The 11,863-nt window shown below is 38.6% G+C and overlaps 1 protein-coding gene across 1 annotated transcript in view; it reads right to left on the bottom strand.

Moving 5' to 3' along the window:
• Window positions 1–10,722: 10,722 nt before the first annotated feature.
• The window catches only part of Slc5a12 (solute carrier family 5 member 12), a 50,273-nt gene continuing 49,132 nt past the window's right edge, over window positions 10,723–11,863 (bottom strand). Inside the window, exon 15 of the mRNA XM_032903870.1 lies at window positions 10,723–11,185. Within this exon, the coding sequence (XP_032759761.1) occupies window positions 11,033–11,185 (153 nt within the window). The 3' untranslated portion in view covers window positions 10,723–11,032. The remainder of the gene's footprint in view (window positions 11,186–11,863) is intronic.

Genomic DNA, 11,863 nt, shown 5'->3' with positions numbered 1-11,863 from the left:
CACACATGTAACACATAAACACATATATACAGACAATACATAAGCACACGGAGAGAACACATAAACACATGATTATTATGATTTCTATTATTTGTTGTTTGGTTTTGTTCAATTAAGCAAAACAAAAATATTTACAAAATATAAAATATTAGATTAGCCACACACAAAAAATAAATAAAAAAAAAACACTTTGCACACACAGTAGTGATTCTCTATCAAGGAAACTCTTTTCACTTATTGGAAGTACACTGCCCCAATTCTAACACTTAAAAAACTCTGTTTACTTGATTATGGTGGCTTTATAGTTTCGGCCAAGGATATTCACTTCTCTTCTTTCCCTATGATTCTGAGCCAGGCAAACAGCCTGAGAATCTAACGTCTTCCACTTGATCTGAGCATGGAGCTCAGTGGCAATATATGTAGCATACATGCAGAACATAGAGACTCAACCCTCAGCACCACAAAACAAACAAGCAAACAAACAAATTAAATAAATGTAAATACAATGAAGTATGACGTGAATTCCAACACGGATCCTTCTTCCTGGGACTCTTTCATTACAAATATAATGGCTGATTTCATCAGTTATCGAATAGGATTTTCAACTCCTCTGCCTTGGAGCATTTGTGTCCCTTTTCTTTGATAAATGGATGTATCCACATACCTGAGCATATTTTGTTTACCTAACATTTACATATTTCCCAAAATAGGGATGCAAGACAGACATGTGTGTTATAGTAGGACAGACAGTAACAGCCTTTTCCTTGAGAATTCTTTTTCTAGGGTTTTCTATACACCATTGGGGTTTGAATAATATTGATTAATATGAACAGAGAAAGATATTTTAATAGGGGTTGTGGTATATTTACAAAATATCTTGCATGATATTTTTGAGATGGATGGGAGAAAACAGAACCAAAAATAAATTATCTGGTGTGTTTTGTTTCTTAAACAGTGCAGGACAATCAGACTTTGTTTCATCATCACTGATAGCAAAACACAGACAGCCCCTCGCAGTATGTTAGCTTATTAGATCAGTCTACTTAAGTTGAGAGAAATGTTTTGTAAGTGTTTTTCATATGAATATAAATTCTTTCTGGAAGATTTATAGCACACGCTATTCTCAGGAATTCTGTATGACGTGAATGCTGCTCATATATTTTCATATTCTCACTTGTTGTCCTTTTATGCCAACACCTAATGGATACGTGCATGCAGTCTGCCTTGACAAGTTGTGTAAACCATTCTGGGTCTTAACTGTAATAGCTCTCGATCATCTGAGTCTGTGTATGCACTTTTAGGTGAGCCACTGCTGCTTGACTGCATGATGAGGTTCAACGTGAATGCTAAATGATTCTTGGCACAAACCACTATACAATGGAATGAATAGAAACTCTTTTTCACTCAATAAATTATCATTTTTACTATAACTTACACAATCCATTTCATTCTGCCTGTGTTGTTGTAAAAATGTAAAAGATAAAAAAAAATGTGGTTGTCTTTTATCCCCCTAGGTCCATCACCTCAGTGTCCCAAGATATCTGCTAGATATCTTGGCAGAAACACATCCCAACTCCACGGCGGTCCAGTGTCTCCTGCCACCGTACACTTTCCTTCACTCAAACCGTCACATAAAAGAACACACAACACAATAACCTTTGGCCCAGTTGATAAGATAAAATTGCCCACCTAAACATACAAAGCCCAGTGCCATCCATCCCTTAACATTCATAACACCTGTAAATACACAGAGCGGAATCTTAACGTCACCTGCCATGGCTTCTCTCCCCTTCTCTACTGTCTCTTCTCTTTTCCGTCCCTGTCTCCTCCTCTTCCTTCAAACTTCTCTCCCATCCATCCTTCCTTCTCCTCCAATGACAGGCCTCATTCTATCCTGTACCTGCCCCTCACCTGTATTTAAAAATTCAATGGGGAGAAGTTTCTGGTGAAGCCACCTGAGTCCTGAGTATATGACTAGGCAGCTGTCCTTGGGGCAATAGAATTAGCATCAAAATACAGATTACTTCAGGGAAACCATAAGATGCTTGTTCTTTAAATATTAAACTGGGAATCTGTTGAATGGGCTGGAAAGATTGCATGTTCTTTAGCTCTCAGACAATAGTTTTATTAATATTAGACAACTTAATCACATTCAGACTGTCTCTTGATGGATAATATTCCTATCTTAAGGAATATTCACAGGGCTGGGAAGATTGCTCAGTGGGTAGTGTTTGCTATGCAAGCATGACAACCTAAGTCTGGATGGAGCTTCAACACTGACCAAAAAAAAAAAAAAAAAAAAAAAGCCTAATATGGTAGAATATGTCTGTGACCACCAACTCTATAGGAGGATCCCAGAGACTAGCCAATGTGGCCAATTTGTGAGCCCCAGACTTAAAGAGAATCTCTATCTTCAAAGATAAGGTAGAAAACAATAGAAATACTGGACATTGACTTCCAGTCTACACATACACACATGCATGCACATGCACATAAACACATACACCACATGCACATACACAGACACAGAAATGCACACTAACACACATAAACACTAATCCACATCAAAACAAAATAAAATAAATAGTTTTATATTAAGGTGCAGGTGAGATATCACATTAATTCTAATGATGTCTATGCTAGAAGCAGATGAGAAAGTAAATATGATTAGGTCATATTAGGGTAATTAGGCTTCTACCACAGCCAGGCACTTTGTTTCTTCATATACAATCTGCCTCTCCCAATCACAATCAAAATCTCATACTGCATAATTCTTTAAAACAAAAGCAAATGGGGGTGGGGTGCCTGAAGAAATAGCTCAGCAGATAAGAGCGCTATACCTGTTGCTCTTTCAGAGGACCCCACTTTAGTACCCAGCACCCATTTAGTGGCTTACAACCAACTGTAACTACATCTTCAAGAGATCCAGTGTGTTCTCACCCAGCCTCTGGTGGAACCAGGTGCACATGTGGTGTACAAAAATAAATGCATACAAGACATATGCATAACACAAAAATAAATATTGTTTTAAGAACAAAAAAGCATTATTTTAGTCAATGATTCTATGGGGATAAACACTTCATGGTGAAGAAGGCATACTAGCAAGCCAAAAGCAAGAAACTAATTACATTTCATTCAGACACAAGAAGCAGAGAGAAGGAACCTGAAATGGAATGAAGCTATAAGCACTCAAAGCCTATCCCCTCACCCCCAGTGACAGACGTCCTCCAGCAAGTTTCTACCTTCTACAGATTCTATAACTGCCACAAACAGTGCTACCAAGTAAGGACTAAGTGTCAAACACAGGGGCCAATGGGAGGCATTTCTCATTTAGACCACAATAACTTGTAAGAGAGCATAGGGTATGAGCCAAAGAGATGAGGATTTGATCAGTTTTCTGACGATTTACAGTAGAAATAACTAGCCCTATTTACCTATGATAGAACAGGAATTCAAGCACAAAGGCAATACAAGATACTGTGATAGACTCTTATCTCTATCCAAGAATCACCAACTTACCCTTTTTTGGTTTGAGATTTGATGGTTTATTGTGAAAATCCATGTTCATTGAATGGCATGGCTGGATAGACTAATTGGTCAATTGGGGCAGGTAAAAGAACAAAACTCAAAACCAATGTCATCAGACATGTGTACTTCATTTTCCCCAAATTACAGAATCACAGAGGCTTCCAAATAGCACTGTGAGTATGCAAAAATCTTATGTTATCCCTGCTATCTTTGGAACTACAAGGAGAACATTTTGAGGAAACAAAAAATCTTGGTTTCATTTGGAAAATTAACTGTTTTCTTATAAGCATTTTATTCAAAATAAAATATGCCAACATAGGCTTTCGGAGCATAGGCTAATGAAAAGATTATTGAACTATTGATCAGCCCAGGTTCCTACTTTTGAGGTAAAAACCTAGGCTTTTGTCTTTGTGCAGGTGATAAATTTCTTCCAATCAAGTATAAAGATCTGAAAATTGCTAAAGGAAGACCCCAGGCTCAGATAGTGTGCAAAAATCATGTTTTTTCTGCAGAAAAAAACAGCATGCACTGTGTGTGTGTGTGTGTGTGTGTGTGTGTGTGTGTGTGTGTGTGTGTTTGTGTGATGGGGTTGTCCAGTCTCTAAAATGGTGACCCCAGACAAAGATGCACAGATCTTTTTTTAGGGAACCAGGGGAACCCTCTAGAAGGATTAGGTAATCTCTAATGTAATTGGTAGAGGCCAAAGCGATAACATTAGTAAAACTTTGATTGGCAACAGTGAGTTCTTCTATATTTAGAGAATGGGTTAGGTAATCTAAAGTTTCAATGCTGGGTGCTGGGGAGACGACAGTGGTGAGCTTCTGATTGGATTGTGTCAGGTGGTCAATGGTCTGCCCTCCTAAGTCATGAATGTTTAAGTACAGGGTGAGATAGGACTGCCCAGCAGAGTTTGCCCCTCGGGGAATAAGGTATTTTCCCATTCTTGTGCTTATCCCCAGGCTGTTCTTTGGGAGGGGGTTCTTGACCTTGTTTCTGGGATTTAATAGTCTGTTCCTGGAGCTAGTGCCTTATGGCCTTCTTTTTGAAATCAGGCCTGGTCCTTAAAAGGAGACAAAGGGGTTTATATTGTCCTTTTTTCACAAGCTTGCCATCGTGGTTCATGTGGAATTATAGTTGTGACTATACTTGGTGGCCTTTTTTGTGTCTTCTTGTTTTTTTTTTTTCTTTTTTATTAGATATATGTCTTTACTTACATTTCAAATGTTATTCCCTTTCCCGGTTTCCTGTCCATAAGCTCCTATCCCCTCCCCTTCCCCCATATGGGTATTCTCCCCACCCGTCCCCCTTACTGCCCCCCCAATTCCCCTACATGGTGGGGTCCAACCTTGGTAGGACCAAGGGCTTCCCCTTCCACTGGTACCCCAACAAGGCTATTCTCTGCTACATATGCAGTTGGAGCTCTGGGTCAGTCCATGTGTAGTCTTTCGGTGGTGGTTTAGTCCCTGGAAGCTCTTTGTTGGCATTGTTGTTTTTTTTTTTTTTTTTTATTAACTTGAGTATTTCTTATATACATTTTGAGTGTTATTCTCTTTCCCGGTTTCCGGGCAAACATCCCCCTAGTCCCTCCCCCTCCCCTTCTTTATGGGTGTTCCCTCCCCATCCCCCCCATTGCCACCCTCCCGCAACAATCTAGTTCACTGGGAGTTCAGTCTTACAGGACCCTTCTAATCAGGACTAATGACTGCTGTCTCCTAAATTTACCTTCAGGAAATCGCATAGAGGATTCCTAACTCCACTTACTTACTGCTTTGTATCCGCTGGGCTGACAGCTCTCCCTGATAAAGTTACTGCCACATTCCTTGACTCTTAAGTGGCAATCCTTGATTATGGTGGACAGTCAGCATGCACTTTGCTGTCTTTCTTTCACAAAGAAGGCAAGACACAATTATAGAGCCTAGATCTGTAATACTTATTCGATTCAATTTTCCTACTTAAACCTTTGGATGTAAAAATTAATATCTGTACTTGTTTTTGTAAAAACAAAATTCCTAAATTACTAGTTAAAACAAACAAACAAACAAACAGAAACTATGAGACCTATAGTTGGAACACTTTTCAGGGACAGAATTGTGTAACGATATTTGGGCAGGTCTATACCCCTTTTGCTCCCAAATAACTGCAGGCTGTTCCTATACCTACTCTAAGGCAGTTTAGCTTTCCAATAATTGACAAGGAGACCTAATAGATTTATTAGTAATCTAGCAGTGGGCACATTCTGACCTATTTAACCTTCTAAGGCTACTTATTTCCTAGCCACGTGGTGATTGTTTACCTGATCTGCATCTTGCCTAGGCTTGCTCTGGTCCACGTGTGTCCACTGACTGTTCCCTAAATGAGATCTCCTGGTGAATCCTCCTGGTCCCTCCATATAATCTTTGTACATGTTCTTCTCTTCCATTCCTACTTCTATGTCCCTCTCTGGTCCCTTTGGGACCTCCTGACTGGAACTGAATGTTTACCTCCATCTTCTCCTGCCCATCCATTGGCAGATCAGTTCTTTTTTAACCAATCAGAAATTATGGAAAATACTTTTTATGGAATATTGAGGTTGGAGATGGTTGACCATACACCAACATCTGTAACCAGTTCTCTAGGCACAGAATCAACATCTGAATGTACAGCGTACAATACCAACCCTCAACACAATTGAGATGTGAGTACGCAGCCACACAGGATGCCAGCTAAGTCTTACAGTCTCAATTCTATCTTGTATTTATAGAAAATACTTTTCTTGGTATCTTCATCTAAATGGGATGCAAGAAAATTGAATGGCTAGAAGGAAAAATAATTCAATTGCAAAATATTAATGGCAACTATACTTTGGAGATAGAAGGGACAACTTGGGAACACCTTACCATTGTATAAAACCAAGTCTCCTTTGCAGGTGCCTCTTTAGCCTCACTTGTGAACACATCTTACTTTTTTCTAACCAGAGAGCAAAGAAGTTCACTTCATCTTTGAGCACAAAATAAAATGAGACTTTTTTATCCTGTATATTTGTGTTTTTATATTGCTCCTTACGGATGAAATAAACCAAACACTACGTACTTATCCAAAACATTGTATATAATATGGTGAAGTTTATTATATCATGTTTACTTGCTAGATGACAGGTCCATCTTAGTCTCTAAAGTTTTCAGAAAGGTATTCAGAGTAATAGACCATATTGCACCAAAAGGTTGTTTTGATGGTTTTTTTGTAATCTGAATCCATTTTTAAAAGAAATAATTCAAATAATCTTAAGCATACATCATCTTCTAAAGACTTTCTTTAAAATTAAATAGCTATATAAAAACACATCAAATTTAAAAGCATCCTAGAATTCATGAATACAAAACTTTGTAAAATTTTACTAAAACCAAAATATCTCATGAAATTTCCAATTGATAAACAAAAGTATTACTGTTCATGAACATTTTCGTCTATAAGGTTTTTTTTTTTTTTTTGGTTAGTTGGTTGGTTGGTTAGTTGGTGGTTGGTTGGTTTTATTTTTGTTTGTTTTATTTTTCTAATTTGCCAAGTAAAAAATTGAAATTCCCAATAATGGTTATTATTTGGTTTCAGACCTGGGACAAGGGACTGACATTTTATGTTCTCTGTCTCTCTGTCTCTCTCTCTCTGTCTCTCTCTGTCTCTCTCTGTCTCTCTCTGTCTCTCTCTCTCTCTCTCTCTCTCTCTCTGTCTCTGTCTCTCTCTCTCTCTCTCTCTCTCTCTCCCTGTCCCTCCATCCCTCCCTCCTCTTCTTCTTCCTCCCACTTCTCTTTTCTCTGTGCCCGCCTGTCCCTTTCTTTCTCTCTCCCTCCCCTACCCCCCTTTCCTCAGGGCTATTGCCTATCCAGGTGCAGGACCCTCTAGGCTCTCTCTGTTGAGTCTCAGTCGCCAGAGTTAGCTCCACTCCAGACAAAAACCAGGCCATAGTGTTTGGGGGGAGTCTTTGATATCGAAATATCTTATCTGAGGTTACCACCCAACATAAACCCTTAATTAGATCTCATACTCTAAATTGGGACACCCATTCAATAGTGTTGGTATTTCTGGCAAACACTGGAGATGGGTACTCATAGAATCTGAAGAAATGTATCCAGTGGAGAAGGATAGAGGCTCAGAAGTGGTCCCCATGTGACCTAGAAAGACAGGCCATCAGACTGGGGACTCAACTTCTCCTAGGTTTCAACACATTCCTCTAAATTATTTCCCCACTACTGGTGGAATGAGCCAATTCAAGCCAGATTATATCATATCAAAGGCAGGTTTATTGGGAAACTGTTCTCAAGTGGGCGAGTTCACTGGTCCCAAGGATCAAGGCCAGGGAAGTCATCACAGGGAAAGAGGTAGTGGTGGGGGTAAGAGAAGGAGAGAGAAAGAGAAAAAAGGGAACCTGCACAGAGAGAGAAGAAAAGAAAGAGGAGAGACCAAAATGTCTGCATTGTATAGGGAAGAGTCTCTAGGTGAAGGGCAGCCCAGCCTCTGGGCTGGAAATTTCAGGATTCAGGGCAAGGTAGGCCAGGTAGAGACTGAAGGATGCTGGGAGAACCTGGAGAACAGGTCTGCTTTGGTATATAAAATTAGCGCTTCAGTCCCTTGCTCTAGGATCTGAAACCAGTTATATTTCTATTAAGTGGCTATATATTACTATGTGTAAATCTATTTTGAAGACTTCTGATGCTATACACCCCAAAAATATTGCATCGGAAAAGTACACATTTCAGTGTTTATCATTAACACGTTTATAAATTTTTATTGACTCCCTTTGGAGTTTGAAACTGTACCACTCAGTCTTTCCAAGAACTATAAATAGGAATAATCCAGCAGTGATTTTTCTACCAATCAAAAGCTACAACTGATTTTGAAGTACAAGGAATCTACAAATATACAAAGAGGCACTAAACAGATTTTGAATTTTTTCTGAAATATTCTGAAAAATTCTGAATGTATTAGTAAGAGAAGAGATGAGGAAAACTCATACTTTTCATGATGTGTATATTTTCTGATGTTCTGAGAAGATTATAAAACACTTCGCTAATACTTGTTTTTAAATACTGTGTAAAAGCATCATAGCTTGTAGGCTTTGCTATTCCTGTTGAAACACTGTTCATTACCCATTATAGTCGTAAAATATTAAAACTCCTCAGAAAATACTGTTTCAGTTAAACAAAAGCAAACCCCAGGTCCCCACTGCTGTTTTGAGATTCACCCTTGCTTCTATGTACTGAGTTACTAACTTAGCTTTGGATGTTTGCTTAAGGCTAGAATTTACAATGTAAGACTTAATGAACCACAATAGAGCATGTTGTTTCCAGTGATGAACTTGTAGATGTAATAAGATCCATCTCATTTTTAGGACTGTAGACCCTTTTAATCGTGTTTTATGGGTACTCTAACATAAAATCCAATGCTTGGGAATTCAGAACATTGTTTTTGAGTTGTAACTATGTTTATCTCATCAGTTCTATTTCTTTTTTTACTACATCCCAGTAAAACATGTACTAAGTCAATGTCTTCAAAGAGAAACAGTGAAACAATTTCAGTCAAAATGAACACCATTTTTTTCATACACTACACAGTGGCAACTGTCCAGTCACTGGGATCAGTCACCACAATAATTCTAATAAATAAAAATAGTTTCTATTCCTTTTAATTGGAAAATAAACTAAAACTTTTAAGAATTTTTCCTCCCAATGACCAGGAAAATATGTGTCAGAACTCAAGTTTGAGTCTAAGGCACTTGGTTCAGATACCTTCTGTCAACCAACAAACTACACTTTTTGGTGGAAATAATGACAAAAATGAGTTTAGTGATACAGACATTCTTATTCTCACCAGAGTCTGCAATTGTGCATAAAAGGTGCAAAGCATTGAGTTTAGTACACTTTCCACTTCTAGAAACTCACCATTCATAGAACAACGTCTCTGGACATTTTATGGCAAAGCAGCCCCACATTTAACCCATTTACACTGAATGTGGCACTGTAACATTCTGAGCTGCCATTTTTTGAGAGTAAGGGATGAGGGGAAGATGCTGGTACTCGCTGAACTTATTGACTATGCACTTTGTACTTTTCCTCCACTTCACCACAGAACTAACACATTCCCAGCCCTGTGTAGTATGTTTCTTCTTTTCATATTTCCTTCTGCCTCTCCCTAAAGGCATATATGTTCAGTTTGGATGAGTTCCGCTCCAGAACTTTGAAGTTCTTCTCCAGACTAAAACTAATATAGAGCTTGCATCTGGTGGAGTGGCTTAAGCTTGCACCTGTGACCTGGATGAGTTCTGTGATTATTTATAAGACCTGTGGCTAATGATCTCATCTGTAAATAGTATGCCCTTTACAAGGCACATTTAAAATATGCTGTCTGACCTCGCAGCTTTCAATGAAGCATGATTGCCCCTTTATTGAGCTTTGTAGATTAGACTCTTCTGGATAAGCATAGATTTTTTTCCACTTAAAATGTTTTAATTATTTATTTATGTGTATGTGTGTGTGTCTACATGTAGGTATGTACACATGAATGTGAATGCCAATGAAAGTCACAAAAGACATTAGATTCCCTTCAGAGTTGCAATTATAGGCAGCTGTAAGCTACTCAACTTAGGTGCTGGGAATTGAACATACATCCTCGGGAACAGCAACAAGCTCTCCTACTGCTGAGTCATCTTTCGAGCTCTAAATTTATCAAATTTAAATGACAGAAATTAAGAAGAAACCCTGCTTCAACAACACAAAGTGAATAGTATATTTATATGTGATTGTTCTCACTATGAAGACTGAGTTTTCTCCCCTTATATTTAGTACAATTACCCTTAAAGTTTGGTCATGATAGCTCCAGCAGCAGAAATGATGAATGGAATGTGTAACAGAGGCAGTGTGAGGATATTAAGAGAGTAAACTGTTCTAGCTGTGGCCACAAGGTAGGCATGGTTATGTCTATGTGTCTACATACATATGGGACATGTGGTTGGAGATGATGTCATTCCTATTTTATCAGCCTTGTCAGAACAGCATTTAATGTGCAGATTCACCTTTATGTTTGTTCTCTAACTCACCATGACATTTTGCTGGTTAAAACTCCAAAACGTAGACTAGGGTAAGTGGTCAGACAGATATTTTGTAAGGGCAAGGACCTGTGCTTAATTCTCAACACCAAAACGAAACAAAAGCCTACAAACAAATAAACAATAAACCCAGAGTTTTAATCTGACAAGAATCAAAGAAACTTTAACTCCTTTCCTCATGATCAAACTCAGTCCTGTTTAGTCATGTGGCATTAAGCACTTCTGGCCTCAGCTGATTTTTCTCACCTGAATTCGGGACTTCCCAAAGAACATCCTGAGAAACAGTCAAATTGCTTCTATAAATAAGTATAAATAGCTACTGGATATCCTTCCTTTCTGACAAAAATCTGTACACAAGACTACAACAGAAAGTGACATGAAGAATATGCATGCATGTGTGTAAGTATATTATCAGTTGCATGTATTGTTCTAGAAATAAGTGGTCTTCTCCTGCACACTTTTAGGGTAGCTTTTGTCTTTGGGGTTGTAGGCTGGAATCTGAGATAGGGTGTCTTGCTTGAGTCCATTCTGTAGGCCAGATTCAACTCCTTGTTTCCAGGCACTGCCACTGTCAAGGTAATCCTGAAGAATGTGGAAAGACATTTATTAAAAGTCAGTCTTGACATGTTTAAAACCAACTTAAGGGACATTGTGTAATGAAAAATGACCAAGACAGTTTTGTATTCATTTCTGCTTTCCCTAACATCCTCACAATCCTCTCCCAGTCTTAACATTGGAGCTCAGAATATACAAAAGCATATCCTGCTTCCTCCGGAGGAGGGTCATTATTGCCCAGCTCGTCTGCTATTTCACAGCTTGCTCTCCATTGCCAATCAGTGCAATTTACTTAGAGCTCAAACTGAGCATCATGGGTCTTGACTGAAGAGAAGGTAAGTCTTAAGGGACTCTAGTTTGTCAAACACAAATGTACTTCTTGGGTAAAAGGAGTCTAAGGAAGTTAAACAGAGTTGATGTTTCTTTGACTGCAGCTTCCCACTATTTATCCTTGTTATGGTTTGAATCTCAAGTGCAGTTTCACATCAGTTGGTGACTCTATTGAGGAGATTGTGAGATTCCTTAAGAAGTTGAGCCTACCTGAAAAAATAACTAATCACTCGGGGTTTTTCCTTGGGGCTACATCTTGCTCTGACCCCTACACATATTCACTTTTATTGTTTGTTTGTTTCCTCCTCACCAGGATTTCTTCTCCTTCTCATGCTCCCACTAATCTCCTAATCTGTCCAAGTGCATGGGACTAAG

Source organism: Rattus rattus, chromosome 5, assembly GCF_011064425.1.
Source record: "Rattus rattus isolate New Zealand chromosome 5, Rrattus_CSIRO_v1, whole genome shotgun sequence".
NCBI lineage: Eukaryota > Metazoa > Chordata > Mammalia > Rodentia > Muridae > Rattus > Rattus rattus.
Note: the sequence above shows the minus strand (reverse complement) of the source record. Positions and strands in the feature narration are given on the sequence as shown.